This window comes from Narcine bancroftii, chromosome 1 (genome assembly GCF_036971445.1).
Source record: "Narcine bancroftii isolate sNarBan1 chromosome 1, sNarBan1.hap1, whole genome shotgun sequence".
NCBI lineage: Eukaryota > Metazoa > Chordata > Chondrichthyes > Torpediniformes > Narcinidae > Narcine > Narcine bancroftii.
In genome coordinates, this window is record NC_091469.1 from 281,486,378 (window position 1) to 281,510,837 (window position 24,460).

The window sequence follows — 24,460 nt, forward strand, 5'->3', positions numbered from 1 at the left end:
TTGCTCTTAAGGTACTCTTTTGGAAGTTTCTGCATGATGCTTAGTGTAGTGTAGTTGACCATGAAGGATTTGTAAATAACGACTAAGACTAACTAATCAGTGCTGAAAACCAGTTAATCAAGTAATTAATTTCAAAGCCCACCTTAATGACATGTTGAACATGGGGAGATTTTCTGAAAATTGCCAGCAGACTTTGTGTGAAAGGTTTTTCTTTAAAGCCCTGATGTAGATTGATCTTCTTTGACTATTTGATATTATTGTTTTGCATTCTGGAGAGTTAGGAAATGGAAATACCATGACTATTCTGGGACTTGCAGCTGGGTTGGCACTTGCTGGCCTGGTGCTACTGCAGTTGGTGCCAGCACTTCAGGGGAGGAGAGGAATGCAGGAAAAATAATGAAAGAGCTCAAGCATTCCACATAGAACTTGAATCTTTCTTCACTCGGGACAGTTTTCTGCTTTCTTTTTTAAAATGGTAAAAATATTTTTTTTAGTTATACCAATTTAAGGACAAGCAATTTGTCAGTGACTTTGTATTGTGTTTGTGCGTTTTCTGTGAAATTTAAAAAAAAAATAAAATTGTTGTGTGTTTTCTTTTGTAGCTTGTTACTCTGTATATTTTATTGACACAAAATACACTCCAACGCATTAAAATGTAGATTTCCTGTTACCTTGCTGTCCTCTTCTTTATAAAAGAGCTGTGTGAAATGTTCAGAAGTGCTGAGAATGTATTTCTACTCAGAATAAAAGGTTGCCTCATTAAAGTGAAAAAGGAGGAATTTCTTATGAAAAAGAGTCAATGCTTCAGTTTGGAGGCCTGTTACAGTAACAGTCTGATGGTGTCTCTGCCCTGAAATGTTGGCGCTCTTTTCCACTGATGTTTCCTGAACTTCTGAGTTGATTTAACACTAAAGCACACACCATGGACATTATTTACAATGGTCTTCAACTTACTGCCAATAACAATCTATGCATGGGCAAGCTGAAAAGATAAAAGCAACTGCTGATAATGCCACCTCTTGCAGTTCCTCAAAATTAAGTAGAAGTAAAATTTTCTTAATGGAACAAATAGAAAAGCTGAAGATCAAAATCAGTAAAATATTCTAATGAGCTTAATGATTATTCGGCATCTCTAAATTTGTGTTTGAAGACTGAAGTTCAAAGGTTGGAAGTTTTCAAGCGTGTATGGGACATTTTCAATCATAACATTATAATTTTCAAACCATTAAAGTAGCAGGTGAGCCTGAAGATTCTGTTTTTGCTGAAAGATTTCCCAAGAAATTTAAGAAAAATTATTGAGAAAGAAGGTATAACTTCTCTCTGAAGTAAGTTTTCAAAGGTGGTAGATAGGGTTTGCATTTCTTATGAAAGGAAGACTGCTTGAATTAAAGCAATGAATGACCAATTAAATTTGTTGCTTTGGGCTAATGTTCCTGGTGACTTACAGATGAAACCTTTCCTGGTCTTCAGGGCTATAAACCCTTGTACCCTCAGAGATTACATGGAACATTTTTCAGTAACTTTCAAGGAAAACAACAAAATGGTCGACTGCCATCTTTAACCAAGATGCCTTTCCCTCCTTTACACAATATTGTGCTAAAGACAGAATTTGAACATTCTTATTACTCTCAATTGTCTTGCAAACCTTCCCAACTTCAATGATTTAACTGGCCACGTGGAGGTTCATTTCCTCTCTCCATGAATGATCTTTTGATACCACATATTGTCCAAGGTATCAATACCACATTCAAGTAATGCTTTTAATGACCAACACCTCAAGGCTGCTGATTGGATAAATCATTAGTCTGCGATTAATAAGGTGAAGCTACCATCCTCCTTTGTGTCAACAATCGTGTTTAAGTTTGGGAAGACACTTGTGTCAGTTCTTTGAATGATGTCTGATGTAAACCTTGGCTGGGGCTCCTTGATAATTTTAGAGACTTCAGTGATACTGTACAATGAGAAATTACATCCCTGGGTTTGTTAGAAAGATAGGATTCAAAGAGATGGAAACCAGAAGTATTCAGGAAGAGCTCTCAACCATTTTGAGAAATCTCAAAAGAGATTTATAATTTGACCTGCTGTCAAGATATAGATAAAGTTTTTCATGATATTTATGATTTTTCTCTCTTTTATTCTGATGGTCTGCTACAGTAATAACAATTAATTATTTTTAATTACACAATTTCAAGTCAGCAGTAAACTTCAATTATCTGGATTAGGACACACTGAATCAATGCTTTTGTTTGGAAAAATATTTTCTTTGAAATTAAGAAGATGAAATTCAGAAATATCTCAAGACAATCCATGATATAACAATCTCTCCATATTTTATGCATCAGGTTCACAGTGATTTTCCTTGATGTCATAATGATATGTTTTGTCACTGTAGTTACCCGGCTCCAATACATCGATGATGTCACTGAGGTACAAAAATAACATTACAGTGGTAACACTTGCAGCTTAAAGTGTGAACAAGGGAAGATGGTTTATAGAGTGCTTCCAGCTGGCCTGATCAACTCAGCCCAGAAATATTTGACAGCAGAGAACTTCAATTTCAAGGTGCATGCTACTAGTTCAACTTTGAACATAAAACAGATCTGGACCATTGAGTTTTTGAAGGAAAACTCTCCCTTGGTTCAGATCAGGAGCTCTCTGAGAAGGTACTTGGCTGGAGATAATAATGGGAAGATCACTTGTGACTGGGAGGTCCCCAATCCTTACAACAAGTTTCAGATGATTATGCATCCAGATGGCAAGGTCTCCTTCCAGTCTGAGGAAACTAAACGTTATTTGGGAGGAGCAGAGGACAATATCATGTGTTTTGCACAGGTAATCACAGAAAGTGAGAAATGGGTGGTACACCTAGCTATTCATCCCAACATCAACCTGTTCAACCAGGGCAAGAAGAAATACCTGCGTTATGATGCCAATGAGAAGGCAGTACAATGTGACAGTGAATTACCCTGGGGTCAAGACTGTGTTATGGCACTCATCTTTAACATCAAAGGTACAAGAACCAGTGAAACTTTAAATGTTTATTCTTAACACCATAGTGCGCTTTGCATTATAATTCTCAATTTCCTGTTGGTTTGTATGGCTATTGATCTGATTCACCCACTGGTATTATGTTTTCTCTATTTTTCCCTCTATAATCTCAGCAATGTGCTTAATAATGTTCTATGCTTGAGGAAAACAGGAGAATTTTAGACAGTAGTGATGAAACTGACAAGTTTTTGTTCCAATTTTCTCACTCTATTCCTCCATTTCCTCACTCCAATGTGGTTATTCATGCTCAAGTTTGGAGCATAAGGGTTGCCAAGAACTTTCATGAGATGGACCGACATTTATTGTTTCCACCAGGTGATAATGGAGCTGAAATCTTAGCTCAGAGGAAATGATGGCTTTTGTAGAGATCATGTTGTCATAATAGAAGCTACTAACACAATACCCTGCATTTGTATGGAAGCTTTAATGCAGCTAAACAATCCTGACTGCTTTACAACATTATAATACAAAATTTAATAGCATAGCATATAAGAAAATATAGTGGACAGCTGACCAAAATTTGGTCAAAGAGGATAGGTTTGTGAAACAGGTTAAAGGAAGAGTCTTTAATAAACACACATGAATTTAAAACTGGCGGCTGAAAGAGGCCAAATCTGCAGGAATATCCAGCAACAAAAAAAGGAGATTCTATCAAATAAAGGATAATTGGAGTGTTTTGAAGGTGGGGGGTGTCGGACTCTGGCTTTACCTTACCCTCAATTTAGTTTATGTGTCGTCTGAGTCTAGAGTGCTCGTTGAATGAAGTGATAGGAGAAGGTATTCGGTTCAACAATCAGTTTATTATACAGCACAAGAATAAAACTTAACAGAGCTCTGGGTCAGTCGTTAGTTCATAGGTCACCTGCAGAGTGAGCTATTCCCCAAGACTGACCCCTATTGTTCAGTTGGCTCAGTTTATATAGATCAACCTTATCATACAGAACAAAAGTTGGCTTCCTTTGCTAGATCTTTTTGCATAAGGGTTATCACAAGTCATCTCCTGTTTTGCAGATATCTGGGGTGTAGCACTCCCATCTTAATCCTCCAAGCCAGACTATCCTGTTGATTGGATCAGAAATTAATTCATCCCCAGATATTTCTAATCACCATTCTGTCCCTGTCTGGCCAATTTCTGCTGTTCTCTTTAACACCTCCTCCTGCCTTCATCTTCCTCCTAGACTGGTTTTCCATTCCCTTTGTTTCTTGCAGGCCATTCTTTGTTCTGGTCTGGCCTGTGTCTCCTGTGCTACTCACCACCTCCTTCAGTTTGAGCATTCCTCCTAAATCGTTTTATGCATTTCCTCTCCCTGTATTTGGGAGAGACCATTTTGCTCGGCCAACTTTGCTCCATGCTGTGATTGCCACTTAATCACATTCCTCTTTTTCCCTGAACCATGCAGTAAATATAAAATTATTAATTAATCATTTCTTTCATAATGTTTTCACCCCTAGATTCTAACAGGGGGGGGGGGGTGTTGGGGTAGGGCAGAACAGGAGGAGGCTGACAGAAATGCTGAAGCAGTGGAAAATTATGAATTTGAACAATTATTGGATTTGGAGGTCAAAAACATGTCTAACCTTGGCTGGCTTTAGGTTGAGCAGAGCTTTATGTAAGTGCAAGCAAAGTTTGAATGTGCTGTTTTTTTAGATTACTGAAGCAACTAAGTATGGAAACAAAAGAAGCATGAACATTAATGGAAGCAGCGGATGTATAAGGTGATAATGAGGAGGGGATCAAGGATAGTTCACTGGGGAATATAGAGGGAACTGCAGAAGTAGAATGAAAAGTCTTTGCAGTTGAGTTTTTGACTGTGATAGCATTGATGAATGCAATATGGCAGATGTCTCTCATTCAGGCAGTGGGGGGAAAGACAATGAAGACGTTAATCCAGTCAACATTACCAAAGGCCACAGACATGTTTGGAAGAATGAAAATGAATAGTACGTGATAAACAATGACATTGGGTATAATACACTGAGCATCACTTCTATGTTGTGTTCTATGTTTCAAATATGTGCATGGATTTAAGAAATGATCTGTTCAAAGAATAAGAAAAGTACACTGGAGAGGTAGTCTGAGAGGTCACAGAAGTTAAGAACAAGAGCAATTTCAATCAGAGCAATGATGTAATTTGTTGTCTTTAACCAATTCACGTGAGAACTATTAAAATAATTTGTTAAAAATTTGATATTATTTAAAATGTTTTTGCCTTTCATCGTATTCTTGAAGAGAAAAAATACAGCATAAGGACAAGTAGTGGAGATCTTATTGCCTGCAATGGAAAGCTTGAGGGATACCAGTCATCAAGGACCTTGTACATCCCACAAATAAAGTGTGGAATGTTCTGCTTAAAAGACAATGAAGGAAGATTTCTGAGTGGAAGGGACAGCTATATTAAAACCTTTAAAACTGAAAGTCCCAGTCTGGATGAACTCTTTTCTCTTGACCCAAGCCCTGGGCAGGTCAGCATTCGATCTTTGTTAAGCTGCAAATATGTCAGTCTTGGACCAGGTAAGAAGCAAAATATTATGGCATCAATAAACGTGATGGAATCTTTCTTTAACAACTTAGATGCTGATTTTTGGGGTTTTAATTATTTTAGTTTCTCCATCAAGTTTAAGGTGAATGTCTTTCGTTTTGTTACACTAACACCAAATTTTCTTTTTTCTTTGGCTTGGCTTCGCGGACGAAGATTTCTGGAGGGGTATGTCCACGTCAGCTGCAGGCTCGTTTGTGGCTGACAAGTCCGATGCGGGACAGGCAGACACGGTTGCAGCGGTTGCAAGGGAAAATTGGTTGGTTGGGATTGGGTGTTGGATTTTTCCTCCTTTGTCTTTTGTCAGTGAGGTGGGCTCTGCGGTCTTTTTCAAAGGAGGTTGCTGCCCGCCGAACTGTGAGGTGCCAAGATGCACGGTTGGAGGCGATATCAGCCCACTGGCGGTGGTCAATGTGGCAGGCACCAAGAGCTTTCTTTAGGCAGTCCTTGTACCTCTTCTTTGGTGCACCTCTGTCTCGGTAGCCAGTGGAGTGCTCGCCATATAACACAATCTTGGGAAGGCGATGGTCCTCCATTCTGGAGACGTGACCTACCCAGCGCAGTTTGATCTTCAGCAGCGTGGATTCGATGCTGTCAGCCTCTGCCATCTCGAGTACTTCGATGTTGGTGATGAAGTCGCTCCAATGAATGTTGAGGATGGAGCGGAGACAACACTGGTGGAAGCATTCTAGGAGGCGTAGGTGATGCCGGTAGAGGACCCATGATTTGGACCCGAACAGGAGTGTGGGTATGACAACAGCTCTGTACAAGCTAATCTTTGTGAGGTTTTTCAGTGCTTGTTTTTCCAGACTCTTTTGTGTACTCTTCCAAAGGCGCTATTTGCCTTGGCTAGTCTGTTGTCTATCTCGTTGTCGATCCTTGCATCCGATGAAATGGTGCACCAAATACTGGAATCTGAAATGTCAGTCAATATTGGTTCCAGTTAATATTTCCATTCAACTGTTCTTTTTGTCTCCTGAATTTTTCACAATATTTTCCAGAACAAAACAAAATTATGTTCTAAATCAGCAAGTGTACATGGTCAAGGAGCCTGATCTCCTTTCACCATCTCAACAAGAAAATTAGTAAGGTGTTTCCTCTCCAAGAAATTTGGAAAAATTTTCCTGCAAGTCATTTGAAAAATATTTCAGAAAGTTTTTTTGATAATCTCTGTTAGAAATCCAGGTCTGTTCTGGGTAACAAGTCAGATTCAATGGTCCCAGTCAGTTTCATGAGCAACAAGTTCCATAATTGTCTTTAGTGTTATATTATTTTTATTAAAATTATTAATTCAATTTTGTTTAATTAATCAAACTCACTGATCGAATCTAACTTCGTAGATTTAAAAAATCAGAAAAAATCTTGCAACTATTCTGCATTTCTCTTTGAATAATGACATCCTTGCAGATTTACTGTTTTAAAAAAGTCTTTACTGCTTGCCCATGTACTTGATCCTCTCTCAATTTTTTTAATCAATAGATTCATGAAATTTCTAGGACATCGGATGGTAACGCTGTTAGCAATTGTGAAAATATATTCCCTAAATGCTGATTTTCAGTTAATAAAACCACAACATCAAAACTAATGAATATACTAGAATCTGAAACTATGCACAATCTGCTGGAAGAACTCAGCAGGTCAAGTGGCGAATAAAAGAATATTCAATATTTCGAGCTGAAATGCTTTGGCTCAAAACATCTTCTACTGATGCTGCTCGGTAGATTATGTTTGGTTTTGCTTTAAAGTAACTCTTCATAAAATAGGTTCAATGATAAATGAACAAAAGGACTTCAAATATTGCAAATGGACTTGCGTGGTTTTTTTATGATTGAGAAGTAATTAACTCTAAAGTTAGTAGGAAAAGAGTCAGCTAGGGTTATCAAAAATTATCTTGATAGAAGAGTACCGTAAGAATAAAGGTTAAGTATTTGACAAACCTCCCCAAGATATTTTTCAAACCTGTCTGTTCATAAGATGTAGATGTTGGTGATAGGTTGAACTATTGACCAGTTTGTTAGTTTTGCATCTGCATTGGATTATTAATGTATCCTGAGTCAGCATTGTTCAATATTCAGAATCTAGGCCACCAATTATAATTATAATTCATAGCAAGTGTTTACTGCTGTAAAATCCTATTCTGGAAACTTCTCTGGATTAAATAATCTGTTACTTGCAGTTTCAGCAAAGGTGATGACCTGTGCACCATTTATGCAAAAGGTCACCTAACAATCCTGAATTTTTTTTGACAAGAAGCTGTTTAGATCTATTCAAAACGTGACCATAACGTGAAAATAATTCTAAGAATAACTTCATAACTTGAAACTTTCTGTCTTTAATATTATATCTGATTTTATCTAAACTTAAATAGGACATTACATCATATAACCATTGCATATGAGTAGGGGATCCATCTTCTCTTCATTTCAATAAAATAGCTCACCTGGCTATCAATGTGGTAAAAGCTAAGACTTTTTCTTGAGATGCTGATAAAGGTTCATCTGAGTCATGAGAAAAACCAAACAAACAAATTTCCAAGTGAATCTTGAACATTGTTCATTGTTAAGAGTGTTTGAAAAATCTCTTTCCAGAATCTCTCCAAGTTCAGGCATTCCCAGAACATATGAATCAAAGAGGCTTCAAAAAATTTTACATTTCTCACAAAATGAATCACTGTCTGCATAAAATCGGGATAATTTATAATTTAGACATATGAATTCTGTGCATCACCTTAAATTGTAATAAGCAATGTCTTGCCCTAAGAAAATAAATATTCAATAATAAATAATGTGCAAAATAAAAGTCCTTTAAATGAGTCTCTGGTCGAGTTTGTTGTTGAGGAGTCTGATGTGGAGAGGAAGCAACTGTTCATGAGAAAAGAAGGGCTCAGGCTCAAAACATCAGTTATATATATTTACCTCATAAAGATGCTGCAAGACCTGCTGAGTTCCTCCAGCATTTCTATGTTTTTATAGCACCTGTTCCTTAACCTGGTGGTACAAATACTGTGGCACTTATACCTCTTTCCTGATGGCACCAATGAGGGCAGAGCATGTTCTGGGTGGTGGGTCTTTGATGATTGCTGCTGCTCTCTAATAGCAGCGTTCCACATAGATTTTCTCGAAGGAGGGGAGAGTTTTGCTTGTGATGTACTGGGCTGTGTCCACTACCCTATGCAGGGCTTTCCTCTCAGAGGTATTGTTGCCACCCCCCCCCCCATACCAGGCCTTGAAGCAGATGGTCAGCACACTTGCCAAGGATTTTGATGTCATACCAAACCTCTGCAAACTCTTGAGAAAGAGGAGGCACTAATGTGCTTTCTTCACGAGAGGATAGAAACGCTGGGGTGGAAAAATAAAGTTGTAACATGGAAAATGCGTGAAGATCACACACTTTTTCACTAAAATATTGTGATCCTTTGATAGGTACCGATGTCTATGCTCATGAGACACAAGTAACGGAAACTGAGATCTTTCAGATAATCATCAATAACACGACCAGAAAAGCTTGCTTTCGTGGTATTTCAATGGATTATCTTTCAGTGGCAAGTAATAACATACAGGCCTTCAAACTGGCTGATTATTCAGTGACTATAATAGGGGAAATTTGGTAGTTTTATTGATTTGATTTGAAATCCTTACAATGTGGAAGTTAAAGGGCTAGAAAGCATATCAGAGTTTTAGCTAATAGTGTAAAAGAGCTGAATTAATATCAATCCAAAGGCATCCCAGATGTAGGAAATGTTTTGTGACTGATGTATATTATCTGTTAGTGCAATTGTTTCTTTTGTTAGTGGCTTGAGAAATTGCACCATGTCTTTAACCAATCCATTATTGTACATACCATACTTAAAGTTCAGTTGAGAGTCGATGGCCACAACTCCATTCTTTAAAAAAAGTTGGAAATGCTGGAATTAATTAGCTAATCTGGCAGGGTAGCATCTGTGAAGATAGAAGCAGAGTAACATTTCAGATCATTTAAATATGGAAAATTAGTAATCCAAAACATTTGAAAGTGCAGAAAGCAAAGGGTATGTCGGTGGTGGGGAGATCCAACAAAGTCTGAATGATGCAAGTGCTGGTAACTCCAACTAAGGCAGGGTAGTTAAGACAAATATTCACAGGAGAGAAAAAATACTGCAGGAACTTGATATGTAAAACACTGCCATTGTTGGAAATCATTTGCACTTTCATTTGGACCACCATGTTTTCTACCTTAATTGCAAGACACAGGCTAGTAACTACCAAGTATGCAAGGTCCCATAGGTATCTTGAGTATACTTCCATCCTAATTCCTACAAGGACTCCATTCCATTCTCCCATTTCTCAAGTATTTGTTCTGATAATGATACTCTTTCACATCAACACTTCTGAGATGTTTTCCTTTTTGTGGTTGTTCTCTCACTTGTGTCTCTTCTGTTTCCAACACCTTTGCACTCATTCTCTGTCCACCCACCCAGACAAAGGGTTCCCATTCTGTTCCACAGGCCTTCAAATTCAGTATATTGTTCTCCATCAATGTGATCTCACCATCAGATTCATCACCCTTTTCTTTGGCCTATCGGAATTCAGAAGGATCTAATCTGTCATATCCTGATTCACTCTTCTGTCTCCAACAATACCCAATCTCCTCACCCTACCTTTCTATTAAACTCTAACAGGTGCAACATCTACCCTTTTAACCTTTCCCTTGCCATCAACCTAACCCAACATATTTTCTGAGAGAAACATAAATTCATTTGTTTCTCTTTCAATTTCATGTCCTGCATTCAACACTCAGGATTTGGAGAAAAACATGCAGATTGGGTGACAGCTTTACAGAACACCTCCATTGTCCAGAGGGATGACATTGCACTTCCAGTTGCTTGTTACTTTAGTTTTCCATTCTATTTCTGCGGACTTCTCCCTTTATCTTTGGCCTGCTGCGATAAAGTCCAATGTAAGCTCAAGGAAGAGCATCTCATTTTCTGAACTGCCAACAGGATCTTGCACTGAATTTAGTGATTTCAGTAAAGCAGCTTTTCCAGTTTTAAATGTTTTTTTTTCCTCCCTCTAATCAAGGTTAACTGTAGAAATGTGAAAATATGGATTGAATAGTGACCTGTAGACACGAGACAAAATCTCTGGAGCATCCAGATTTCTTAAATCTTCCAATTATGATAGTAATCTATGAATGGCCCCCATATCTTGTCAAAATGAAACTTTCTATCTTTAATGTTGTATCTAATTTTCTCCAAGCTTAAACAGGACATAACATCATGTAACCACTGGGCATGAGTAGGTGGAAAGTCATCCTTCCATTTAATTAAAATTGCTCATTTAGCTATCAACAAGGTAAAAGCTAAAATTTTCACCTGGGTTGAAGTCAAGAATATATCCTCTTCTCGAGAAAAGCCAAACAAACCAATGAGAGGGCATGGTTCTAATTTGATCTTTAAAATCTATGATAAAGTCTGAAAAATATCTTTTCAAAATTTGCTAAATTAGGGCATTCCCAAAACAAATGATTCAGCGAGGCTTCAAAGATTTTACACTATGGCCTAAAGGATCAACATCTGGGTAAAAATGAGATAGTTTAACTTTGGAGATATGTAATCTATGCACCACCATAAATTGGAACAAACAATGTTGTGCACAAAATGAGGATTCATTAATCAAGATAAGAGTGGAAAACCAATCTTGATCTGAAAAAGATATATTCAAATCACGTTCCCAATTATTCTTAAAGCCAGTAATTAAAGCTAGTTAAATATAATATTATTATAAATAATTGATATTAATCCACACTGGGAGAACTGCAAATCAAAAAGTATATCAATATATATTTTACGAGATTCAAGAGAAATCAAAAAGCTTAGCCTAAACAAAATGTATAACTTGTAAATAACTTTAAAAATGTCTATTAGGAAGTTGAAATTTGGCTTTCAATTGTTCAAAAGAACCAAACTTCTTTTGAATAAAAATATTTCTATAACTTTTGATACCTAATCGAAACCATTCCTTAAAACCTGCATCTAACAAAGAAGGTTGAAAAAGATGGTTATCCATAATAGAGAAAAACTATTATAGCCAAAAAATTTCTAAATTGTGTCCCTGTTCTCAACCTATTTCTGATTATCAGATTATGTGTCAATTTAGAAAAGGAAAGAGGTAAAGAAGAACCTAAAATAACAAACATTGATGAATTTTAAGAGAAATTTAATTCCATTTCTACCTAGGAAGGGTGGTTCAGTAGTTTATCAAAACATAACAGTAAAAGTAGATTACATACATTAACCACCCAATAATAAAATCTATGATTTGGAAATGATAATTCCCCATTCCATTTAATCTTTTGAAGATGAGCCTTATTTATATGAGGTTATTTTCCTTGTCATATATATAAGGAAACAAACAAGTCCTCTGAATAAAAAAAAAGATTTAGGAATGAAGATGGGTAAAGCTTGAAAAAGATATAGAAATTTAGGTAAAGTGTTCATTTTGATCGAATTGATACAGTACACCCAATCATTGTAATGGACAAAAGTGACCATCCCAATAATAATTCTTTAATCTGATTAAATAATACCAAAAAGTTTTCTTTCAATAGATTTTTATGACTTCTTGTAATTGTAATTCCAAAATATCTAAATTGGTTTTTCACTATTTTAAACGGAAAGTTAGAATATCTTGAAAAAGATTGTTTTACTTAATTTATAACCTGAAAACTTGCTAACTTAGGTAAGCAAAATTAATATGGTTTGTATAGAAACTTCAAGGTTTGAGATAAAGAGCAGAAGATCGTCAGCATATAAGGATATGTTATGTTCAACTCCATTTCTAGTTATATCTGTAAAATCTATGCTCTCATGAAGACCAACAGCCAAGGGCTCCAGTACAAAATTAAAAAGTAAAGGACTTGGTGGGTAACTTTGTCGAGTTCCCCTATATAGCCAAAAAAGTTTTGATTGTTGTGAATTGAAGCATACGATATGAATAATTTAATAAAAGCTGGACCAAAACTAAATTACTGGGTGGACAATTAAAGGGAATCTCAGTTTAAAAAAAAACAAATTAACAAAATTCAGATGAGAGATGGCAGAATGACAACAGATCATTTTAAAATTAATGAGACTTTTAGAGAATTTTACTTGAACCTTTATAACTCTGAATTTAATAATAATTTCACTTCAATATCAGATTTCTTAGATCAAATTTACTTACCAACCCTTCCTCAGGATCAGCATGTAAGTCTGGAGGCACTTATTTCTCAGGGGGAAATATCTTTAGCTATTTTCTCATTACAGTCTGGTAAATCTCCAGGGCCAGACAGGTATCCTGCTGAATTTTATAAATCTTTCTCCAAATGGCTTGTACCTTATTTAAGCTCTGTGTTTGATGACTCATTTAAGGATGAGAAGCTTCCTTCATCTTTTAATGAGGCTAGCTCATTAATGTGCATCTTATTTCATTAGTCAATGTTGAAATGAAGATATTATCTAAAGTTCTAGCTCATAGACTAGAAAATATTTTACTATTAATTAGTGATTCCAACAAAACTTGCTTTATTAAATATCGTTATTCTTATTGTAACATACATCACCTAGGGATGGTATGCATTAGATACTGAGGAACCATTTGATAGGGTGGAATGGGAATATTTGTTTGCCACATTAGGACCCCATTATTATTGAGTCTATCTTTTTTATTTTTATATACTTTTTATGTTGACATAATTTGTTTGTTTTCCTCTGCCCTTCTCATATTCTTCATTAACTTTTCTTGTATGTTTTCTGTTCCTGATAATCAATCATTTTTCTCTTTTTTTAGAATTTCTTTTCTTATTAAGAGAACTTGATACTTGTGGTACATGCATCGTGAAAACCTGCTATTGGAAATTTACTATTTTCTCTGTCAAACTGTCTCCAGAATGAGATACACCTTTCTTCTTTGCTGGAAACACAGAAATTAAGTACTATTGTACATGCTTTAGCTCTTCATCTGCCTGACCTTTTGGGTTGTTATTTCCCCAGTCCATTTCAGTATGAATAGTTCCCAGCTATTATTATACTTTAACTCCTTAATTCTTTTTGATTTTACTGACAAATTTGTTCTGTTGGATCACTCTCAGTATTTAAGGATCTGCTATACTCTCCTATAGAATATAATTTTATATTTGAACAATACTGTTATCTCCTATTTACCTGGCCCTTTATTTAAATTTTAATTTTCATTCAGCCATGAGTCACACTCTTATTTATTGATGATTGTTCCATCTTCAACACCATAGTCCCAAACAAACTGATCTCAACGTTCAAGTGAATCCTCAAGTTCATAACCCATAGACCACAATCAGTGAGGATTGGTAACAACACCTCCTCCATGATAATTCTTAACACCAATGCCCCACAATGTTGCCTTTTAAATCCTTACTATATTCCTTGTACACTCATGAATGTGTGGCCCAAATATTGCTCTAACACCATCTGCAGGTTTACAAATGGCAATAGTATTGTAGACTGGATCTCAAATAATGATGAGACTGAAGAAGTTAGAGAATCTAGTGGCAGGGTGATGCGACAACCATCAATATCAGGAAAAACAAAGTAGCTGGTCGTTGACTTTAGAGAATGGAGTAAAGCACATGTCCTTGTCTGTATCAAGTTTCAAATATATACCAGGTACAGTGAGAAGGGTTCTTCAGTGAGCGATCTAACAGATCAACTTTAACATTTATACAGCCATATAAAGAGGAAGGGCAAGAGAACAATTATAGAGTGTCATGTCAAGCCAAGCAAAGCCAGGGCAAGTTTATTGTCATCTGCTTGCACAAGTACAACCCGACAAAACTATGTTCTCCAGTGCTCAGTGCAAAACATGCAGATACACAACCAGATATAACACACATTTTGACAAACAATGGATATGCAGGATAAGTATTCATATATACAGATAAATAAATGGATATTGTTTCATGAATATGAGAGTCTCAGATAGTTAGTGTGAGCAGTTCCTCTGGTTGTTCAGCATTCTCATTGCCTATGGGAAGAGGCTGTTCCTCAGCCTGGTGTCATTGCAATAAGAAAGATACATTTGTACAAAGCATCCGCAGCATGACAGCATTGTGGTGGGTTCATTTATGTGATGGCTTTTAATTCTGTTGGTGCATGATTTCACACTCTTCAACCTCCTCTGAGGGAGGAGAGAAAATAGTCTCTCTGTGATGGGTCCTTTAGTATATTCATCCTGCCTTTCCCAGGAACCAGGAGATGTAAATGGAGTCAATGGAGAGGAGGGAAGTTTGCGTGATATTCTGAGCTGCATTCAACACCTGCAGCTTTTTCTGATTTTGAGCAGAGCAGTTCACATACCGTTCTGAGATGCATCCAACAAATATGCTTCTAATGGTTCACCTGTAGAAGTTGTTGAGTGACATGTGGGACATACCCAACTTTCCAAGTCTTGTTAGAAAGTTGTCATGTTTTCTTGACCATCATGTCAATATGGTTAGTTAATGGAAATGTTTATTCCCAAGAACTTGAAGCTACTCCGCTGCAGCACCATTGATTTGCACAAGGTGTGTCTCTACCCCCTCTCCTGAAGCCTATGATCAATTCTTTTGTCTTATCGATGATAAGAGAGGGGTTATTTTCTTGGCAACATTTCACTAAACTTTCAGTTTCCTTTCTGTACTCTGTCTCTTTTTTTTGATACCTGGCCTTCAACTGTGGTTTCATCAGCAAATTTGAAGGTGGAGTTGGAATGGTGTATCTACAGTTGTGTGTGAAGAAAGAGTAGAGTGGTGGACTGAGTACACATCTTTGTGGATTGCCTATGTTGAGTGTGATCATGGAAGAGATGTTGTTATCATTCTTCACTGATTATAGTCCATTAGACAGTAAGTCAAGGATCCTGTTGCAGAAGAGGCTTCTGAGGTGAAGATGGTGTGGAGGTTTTAAGTTTTTAGGTGACACAGGAGAATTTAGAGGGAAACATCTTTCCTTCCCAATTTCTTAAATACCTGACCCTTATCATGATGAGTCCTCAGTTTCAAACTCATGCCTCTAACCCATGACTGCAACGCCAGATCCAGCTCTAACAGAGTCATCCAGTTTGTAGATGACACAATAGTAGTTGCCTCATCAGCAACAATGATGAGTTGGACTACAGAGAAGAGGTGGAAAATCTCATGAAAAAACAACCCTGAGACTCAATATGGAGAAGACAAAGGAGATTGTGGACTTTGGGAGGACCAAGGCAACCATCTTCCACTCCACATTAATAGCTTGGTAGTGAATAGAGTAGAGAGCACCAAATTCCTCAGAGTCCATTTAAGAAGTGATCTGGACACATTACATCTCACTTGCCAAGAAAGCACAACAGTGCATGTACTTCCTGAGAAGCTGAGGCAGGTAAGGCTACCGGCCACCATCCTGCCAACTTTCTACAGGAGCTCTATCGAGTAAGTTCTGGCCACCTGCATCACAATGTAGTATGGCTGCTGTAGAGCAGTGGTTTTCAGACTTTTTCTTTTCACTAATCCCTATGCCATAGGTGCTTTGTGATTAGTAAGGGATTACTTAAGGTGGGTTGTGAGTGGGAAGAAAAAGACTGAGAATCACTGCTCTAGACTTGATTGTTACCTAAATATCTTGCTTGAGAAAAATTGTCATTGGCCCATTTCCTTTGGAGTTATGAAACTGTGCATATAACAAGCCAATTAGGTACGATTAAAGCAATGGTTGTCAAACTTTTTCCTTCCATTCACATAAGCAACCCCTTACTATCACAGAGCACTTATGGCATAGGGATTGCTTAAGATGGTATGTGAGTAGAAAGAAAACATTTGAAAACCCCTGATCTTGAGTATTGGATCAGAGGACAATCCACAGGACCATAGCAGTGGCAGAGAGGATCACTGGCATCTCCACTCCCCCCCTCCCCCCCCACAAATTGATGTGATCAACTGGGAATATTGTTTGAAGAAGGCTCACAAAATCTTTGAGGACTCCTATCACCCTGCATGCAGCATCTTCCTGCTATTCCCATCAGGAAAGAGATACAGGAGGATCAGAGGCAGAACCACCAGGCTGAGGATCAGCTTCTTCCCACGGGCAGCGAGTCTGCTGAACGACTGATGGATGAACTGCTCACACAAACCCTCTGAGACTCTGCTATTAATTTAACAATATTTATTCATTTATTTTTATATCTGTATGGAAGTATTGTATATGTATCATTTGTATGAGTGTTTTGACTCAATGTGTGTTTGCATGTTTTTACACCAGGGACCAGAGAACGTTATTTTGTCGGGTTGTACTTGTAGAATCGGATGATAATAAATCTGAACATGAAATTTCACTGGCCTGGTTCAGGTGTGAATTGCTTTCTTCCATGCTTGTTCTTCCACAATGATTTGCAGCTCAGCTGCTGTAATGGCACCCTTGTATGCTTCTTGCTGCAGTTTCATGTAACTACTTTTTTTGTTGTACTTTAAAAACCGACAGTGATTCTTTGCATTGATGCACAAGTGACAGATACTCTGCAAGCATTCAGTGATAATTGGTTTTATCAAAAAAATTCCCATTGAATATCTAATTATGGGTAATCCTGAATATGATGGAGGATTTAAATCATGCTTTTGCTTATGCAAGGCTGAGTATTAGTATTAGTAACCTACTTTGAGAATAATGTAAGAATCAACAGACATAAGCTAAATTCCACCATGGGGCCCAGAGATGCAGTTATCTGACAAAAAGACATCTAGTACCAAGAACGTTTAATCTTCCTGCTTGTTAGCCGGTTGCTGTTTGAGACTGATGGGATTTTGTTGGTCGCAGACTGTCAAGCGAGACCTCGCAGCTAAGTAGATCATTGTATTCGAAGTGATAAGCTAGATGTCTTTAAGCTAAGTAAATCATTGTATTCAAAGTGATAAGCTAGAAAGTTGTGGCATTTGATAGAAGCCTAGGCTGCTCGGTTATCTTTTTTTTGTGCTGGGAATAGGTGCTTTGGTAAGCAGTTTTTGGGTAATATAAGCCACGGTCCCGCTGCTGAAGTCTCAGACTCCCTGAGGGGTGGCAACATCTCTCAGCAAGATGAAGAACTTCTAAAGTCCAACCAACGTCCCGGTCAGGGGAGGCGGAGAAGATGCTACCGGCACCCCGGCAACCTACTACAAGTGTGCGGTCATTGCCTTGCTTCGGCAGTTGGGACCAGTCCAGACGTTGATAAGTATAATTAGGAAGGGCTTGGATATTGTAGTTTGAAATCAGCTTTAGATTTAGTAATAAAGATTTGTATAAACTGAAGTGCTCTCGGTGTGTGTGTGTCTGTTTTCTTTCGGTAGCTCAAACACTGTGACCAATCTAAAATGAACAAAGTGAGAGGTAAATTCCCATTGAATAACTAATTATGGGTAACCATGAATATGATTGGGGGGCCAATGTGGCACTATTACTCAGGCCTTTGGTACAAGGAAATTAGATTCACATTTATTAGTATCAATTTTATGGTATAACTGGGAGGCTGGAATTCTGAAACTGCTACAGCAATCCAATGACTTCTGGTGGATAGTTCAAAGCAGGGATATTAAGCTGATGTCTTTAATCCTGGGTATAATGTTTATTATCACATTAAGATGTCAAAGAAATGTTATGATATTCAGTTCAGAAAAATTGAACACTTGAAGGATGCATTGAAACATTGACAACAACACTGGTGATACCATATTTCAGATGTAAGCTTCAAGAGGCAAGAGAAATATTTTAAAAAATTGAGTACAAATATACAATCAGACACTTGCATCAAATGACCTTTAAAATCTCTTTAGGGTCCTCAAAATACAATTGTGACAAGCCGAATTGTGACTGATGATTGTTGGTTTAATATTGTGTACAAAGGGCCAAAAGTGATTATTAAAACAGGAGATGGAAAAATCCTCACCACACAGTCCACTGGCCAGCTTGGGGTAGGACACTCTACAGCTGGTGAGTTACAATTTATTATTCATTTATTGCCTGCAATGTGTATATTAATAAATGTTGTTATATGCCTCATCATACAAAAGTTGTAAGCCATGCTTAGTTTGAAGAGATTCTGCTGGGACACAATTTTTATATTCTTCCACAAACACCGTCCAGCCATTTTAATGTAACAAGATTTCATTGCATGCAGTACTGAACGAGACCAAACCATCTCCATACTGATTTCTCGAGGTCAAAGATGCCTCAGTCAGTGGTCCCACGACTGTACCCATCTGCATTGGCTTTGGCATCATTAGCCCACTCTGTGCACACAACAACCCCTTCCACACCACTTGCTGATTTTTTTAAATTCCTCACTTGCAGGCAGGAATCACTTAGCCAAAGCCCATGCTGATTGTGGTATTGTACCCAATGAAACCACTCCATATTGCTGGACTGATAAACACCACCATCCAAAATTACTCCATTCCCCAATCTTTTCCTTCCCCATTCCACCCCTTTTTGTCTCTGACAAACCTTGTAGTTTTGGTAACAACAGTGACTTGCTTTATAGTGGGAAATGAGACATCTGCTGCAAACCTTTCAGTGACTGAACAAGATGGTTTATCTTGCCAGTATCCAACTTGAAGCAGTTCTGAATATCCATGTTAAGTTACTTTTGCACCACCATAAATGAGAAATATGGTGATTATTTTGAAAGTGCTCCATTCTATCAGGTGCCATGTAGTGTCTGCAATAATTCTCAGGATCATATAGGAACAGCATGACCCCATTAGTCCGTGAGGGGAACACGAAAGTCTGCAGATGCTGTGAATGTAGTAAAAGCTCACCAAAATGTTCAAGAAACTCAGCTGGTTTTGCAGCACCCATAGGAGATAAAGATATATTGCAGACATTTCGGGCCTGAGCCCTTCTTCTTCAAGGAATAAGCAAAAAGCAGGAAATCTCAGAATAGAGACATTGTTTTCTGGGGGAGGAGTCCAGACCAACAAAAGGTGTTAATTGGATATGATAAGGGGAGAGGTGAGAATTGAGTTTGTCTGTGAGAAAGGAGACAGGGAAAATGGAGAGAGAGAGAGAGACGGGGAAGGCAATGGGGGAAGAAGTTAGGGGAAAGTTTGATGAAAGCCAGAGAATGTCGATGTTAATGCCATCCAGTTGGAGGGTGCACAGATGGAAGTTGAGGTGTTGTTCCTCCAATTTGCAGGTGTTCTCAGTCTGGCAGTGCATGAGACCATGGACAGACATATTAGCAAAGGAATGGGATGGGGAATTGAAATGGATGACCACTGGGAGATCTATGCTATTGCAGCAGAGCTGAGGTGCTCAATTAACCAATCTCCCAGTCTGTGCCCAGTCTCTCCAGTGTAGAGGAAACCACAACAGGAGGATCGGATGTAGTTGGTGACCCCTGCAGATTCACAAGTGAAATGTCCCTGACACACTCCAAGTATCCACATCTGCAAATTATGCCAAATGACCACAAAACATGATCGACTGACTGCTAACCAAAACGTTAAAAGGAAAATAAATTACAACAATGATGAGAGGAAAAATTCAAATATGTATTCTAATAAAATTTGCTCAGCAATTCATCAAATGAAGATCTTGAGGAAGATTGAATCTGCAAGTTATGATGATAATATTTTGATGTGCTGGTTTGCAGATGATTCACAAGAATTTATTCTGAAACTCGTCAACCGACCTCTCCTAATATTGAAAAGTGATTTTGGCTTTGTGGCATTTGGTTCTGGGACACAAAGGTTAGATGGAAACAGGCCAATGTATGAGGCAAGTAGGATGACCTCTGATGAAGATGGCTACTACCAATTCAAACTTGGTGAGTTCATCATCTCTTTATTTAGTATCATATTCCTTTTGGATAAACCTTCACTATTTCTGATTTATGAGACAATTCTAATTAACTCCAAGATAAAACTTCATTTTCTGATTTTTTTTTCACCTTTTCTTTGACTGCTGAGGTGGGTCTTCCAAAATAAAAACACATGCACACAAAATAGGAAATGCCAACCAGCTCATCCATCAGGGCAGCACGGAAAGAGAAAATGTTTCAGGTCAATCACCCTTCCTCAGAACCAGAAAGAGAGTGGAGAGTTTACAGCTTCAAAACCCTCAGCTCTCCCCTTCCTCCCACCCCAAGTTTGAGGAAGGTTCATTGGCTTAAAACGTTGACTGATTTCTCTCCAAGTTCTGGCCAAGTTGTTCTCACATTTATGTTTTTGTTTCAAGTTCCAACATTTGTATTCCTCGCAAAAGTGAGCCAGTCTTCCTTTGTCAACTTTTTCATTGAGAGATAAATATATATTCTTTCTTGGCTTCGCGGACGAAGATTTATGGAGGGGTAATGTCCACGTCAGCTGCAGGCTCGCTTGTGGCTGACAAGTCCGATGCGGGACAGGCAGACACGGTTGCAGCGGTTGCAAGGGAAAATTGGTTGGTTGGGGTTGGGTGTTGGGTTTTTTCTCCTTTGTCTTTTGACAGTGAGGTGGGCTCTGCAGTCTGATTCAAAGGAGGTTGCTGCCCGCCGAACTGTGAGGCACCAAGATGCACGGTTTGAGGCGATATCAGCCCACTGGCAATGGTCAATGTGGCAGGCACCAAGAGCTTCATTGTGTAATGTACCACAAGCAAATCTAATTCTCTGCAAAGAATGAACCGCTGGAGAAACTCAGCAAGTCAAGGAGTATCCATGAACAGAAATGGTCAGTCGTTGTTTTGGGACAAGACCCTTTATCAAGGCTAAAGTTTAAAAAAGAAGCGGGTGATGTGTTTTTGAAAGGGGAAAGAAGTTGGGGAGAGTCCAGGAAGTGATGTTATTGGACAGAAGATGAGAGAAATAAAGATACAAGAAGAGGGAGAGGCCATTGGCGTGGTGCGGGGGTGGGGGATGTTAAACTGATATAATACTATGTAGGTTGAAGTGTTTTTGCATTTTGTAAATGTTTTTTGCAGGTTAGATGATGGGCTGTTAAAATCGGATGGACAAAGGAGAGGGGGATAATTAAGACAGTGGCAGGTGATGGGGAAAACATATGAAAATAAGGTTAGTTGCAGATATGTGAAACCAAATAGGGACTGAAGATGGGCATATTACTGCCTATTTTTTCCTTTTACCGGCCTCTGTCTCAACACTCTCTCCCCTACCTGGATTCATCTGCCCATCAACCTTCATACCACCACCATTGACTTCACTGTTGTCTCTCCTCCACTTTCTCAGCCTCTCCTTTCACTTCTATATACTGGCTATTTTCTCAGCATTTTCTGTCCTCATACAGGATCTCCCTTTTGTTTTGAATATTTTATAACAATTTCCAGTAATCAATCACAAATAACAGTTATCCAGTATATACAAATTTCGCTGTTGAGTGTGAGCCATTTTTTTTCTTCTCCTCCCCACACCCAGCAGACCACAATGACATACAACATTCAAGACACCCACAACAAAAGTTGGGAACACACCAGAGACTTGTTGGATCTCCCTTCCTAATATTGACCATCCCTTTGGCTCTACAGATGCTTCTCAACTTGCTGAGCTCCTCCTGCAGTTTATTTTTCAATTTTTCCAAGCAGATATACAAGATTGTAATAAAAACCATAGCCATATTCCCAAACTGTTTAATTAAAGTGGATTGGGCTCCAGTGAATTTATTTTTATCTCACAAACACCATATTAAAAATGTAGCATTTCATTCTTATCACTGATCCCCTTTTTCTGCTTTCCCTATCCCTAGAATATTTATTGTGTTTTCTCTTTATTTTTCTGTACCTCATTTCATATTTATCTTTCTCTGGAATTTGTAAGTGTTTCATTAGATTTTCCAAGGCTGGAAACTGAGGCAGTACTGAAGACAGGGCTATTCATAAGAATAGAGAAATCTCTCTGTAAAGCTAGAAAGTACAATCCTGGATGAACAGTTATATGTGAAAGTGCCACCTCAAACACTCAGGCATGAAGTAATCAAGAGATATAAATAAATGCTTTGAGTGTTCCCTGTATTAATCAACAGTTATTTGACAATTCTAGCAAATCCATATTTTAATTTTTTATATTTTAAATTTAGACATTCAGACATGGTAACAGGCCATTTCAGCTCACTGAGTCTAAACTGCCCAATTTACACCCGATAAATCAACACTGTCGGGTATGCTTTGAATGGTGGCAGAAAACCAGAGCCCCCAGGGAAAACCCACGCAGACACGGGGAGAACATACAAACTCCTTACAGACAGCATGGGATCTGAACCCCGGTCCTGATCGCTGGTGCTGAAAAGGCGTTGCACTAACTGTTACGCCATTTGTGCCTCTCTTATCTTCTGTTTTATATTATGTTCTCTCTTCAGTCCATTGGACCTATCTTAAAATCCTCAATTAAAACTTATCAATTGACTCTTTGATCTAAATTATAGTAAATTCCAAGTTAACATTAGTCTGCTTCTTTGTGTTCTGACTCAGTGTCCACAGATAAATACTGGGAATTAGATAAAGATGGCTACATCACTGGTACAGGAGAGCAGCCTATCAACTTCATTATCCAACTGGTTGGTTCCAATGTTCTGATCCTGAAGGGTCCCAATGGCAAGTACATAATAACACATCAGAGCGGAGACTTCAAAGCAACAGGGGAAGATGCCAAATCTGCTACAATGTTTCTTTATTGATCAACATCAGAAGATATATTCTTGAAAAAAAGACACATTAAAGTCTTGAACAAGTCAGATTTCAGATTTATTGTCAGAGTACATACATGATATCACATACAACCCTGAGATTCCTTTTTCCTGTGGGCGTGGCAGAATTACCACTAATTGTTAGTGCTAAAAAAAATCTGTACACAGCGTAAACCTATAAACAAATAAAAGAACTGTAAACAGATAACAAATATAAACAAACTGCAATACAGAGAGAACAAAAGAAAATCAATAAAGTGCACAAGTAAGAGTCCTTAAATGAGGAGTCTGGTGGTGGAGGGGTAGCAGCTGTTCCTGAACCTGGTAGTGCAGTCTTGTGGCACCTATACCTCTTTCCTGATGGCAGCAGTGAGAACTGAGTGTGTGCTGGGGAGTGTGGGCCTTTCACGATTGCTGCTGCTCTCTAATGGCAGCGTTTCCTGTAGATGTACTCAATAGTGGGGAGGTTTTGCCTATGATGTCCTGGGCTGTGTCCACTACCCTTTGGAGGGCTTTATGCTCAAGGATATTGGTGTCCCCCATTCCAGACCATGATGCAGCCAGTTAGCACAATTTCCACCACACCTCTGTAGAAATTTGCCAGGGTTTCTGGTGTCATACCAAATTTCTGCAAACTCTTTAAGAAATAAAGGTGCTGACGTGCTTTCTTTACGATGCCATTAATGTGTTATGTCCAAGAAAGATCCACCAAGATAGTGACTCCCAAGAACTTAATTTGCTCTTCCTCTCCACCTCTGATCCCCCAATGACACTGGATTGTATACCTCTGGCTTTCCTTTCCTAGTCAACAATCAGCTCTTTAGTTTTGGTGATACTGAGTGCAAGTTTGTTGTTGGTGCATCATTCAGCCATTTTTAATCTACATCCTGTAGGCTGACTCATTCTCTTCCTTTATACAACCCACTACTGTGGTATTGTTGACAGATCTGTAGATGGTGTTATTGTCGTACGGAGCTACACAATCATAGGTGTAAAGTGAATAGAGCAGGGGGCTAAGAACACAGCCCTGTGGTGCTCCAATACATCGAGATTGTCGAGGAGATGTTCTTCCCAATCTCCACTGATTGTGGTCTGGAGGTGAGGAATCCATGATCCAATTACACAGTGGGATGTTAACTCCCAGGTCTTTGAGTTTGCTGAGCAGATTTGAGGGGATGATGATATTGAGGATCTTTGCTGTCCAGGTGTTCCAGGGCTTTGTGTAG

At 38.3% G+C, this 24,460-nt stretch overlaps 1 protein-coding gene across 5 annotated transcripts; it reads left to right on the plus strand.

Annotated features, from left to right (window-relative positions):
* Nucleotides 1–2,417: 2,417 nt before the first annotated feature.
* LOC138744894 (fascin-like) lies at nucleotides 2,418–23,282 on the plus strand. Of its 5 annotated transcripts, none has more exons than XM_069901713.1 (6): nucleotides 2,418–3,010; nucleotides 5,279–5,560; nucleotides 9,008–9,130; nucleotides 18,463–18,549; nucleotides 20,213–20,386; nucleotides 23,020–23,282. In XM_069901713.1, exons 1-6 carry the CDS (start codon nucleotides 2,485–2,487, stop codon nucleotides 23,223–23,225), a joined length of 1,398 nt encoding a protein of 465 aa, XP_069757814.1. In that variant the 5' UTR covers nucleotides 2,418–2,484; the 3' UTR covers nucleotides 23,226–23,282. The 5 variants fall into 5 exon arrangements, with proteins under 5 accessions (XP_069757814.1, XP_069757833.1, XP_069757822.1 ...); XM_069901732.1 differs by lacking the exon at nucleotides 23,020–23,282 and adding an exon at nucleotides 21,520–21,586 and having other exon boundaries at nucleotides 9,008–9,126; nucleotides 18,393–18,549; XM_069901705.1 differs by having other exon boundaries at nucleotides 2,419–3,010; nucleotides 9,008–9,126; nucleotides 18,393–18,549.
* Nucleotides 23,283–24,460: the final 1,178 nt, after the last annotated feature.

Coding starts and splice junctions, on each gene's coding strand:
- LOC138744894 (XM_069901705.1), top strand. CDS start 2,485: ATGGTTTATAGAGTGCTTCCAGCTGGCCTGATCAACTCAGCCCAGAAA. Junction 3,011..5,278: donor ACTCATCTTTAACATCAAAG/GTACAAGAACCA, acceptor GTATTCTTGAAG/AGAAAAAATACAGCATAAGG. Junction 18,550..20,212: donor GGTAGGACACTCTACAGCTG/GTGAGTTACAAT, acceptor GCTGGTTTGCAG/ATGATTCACAAGAATTTATT.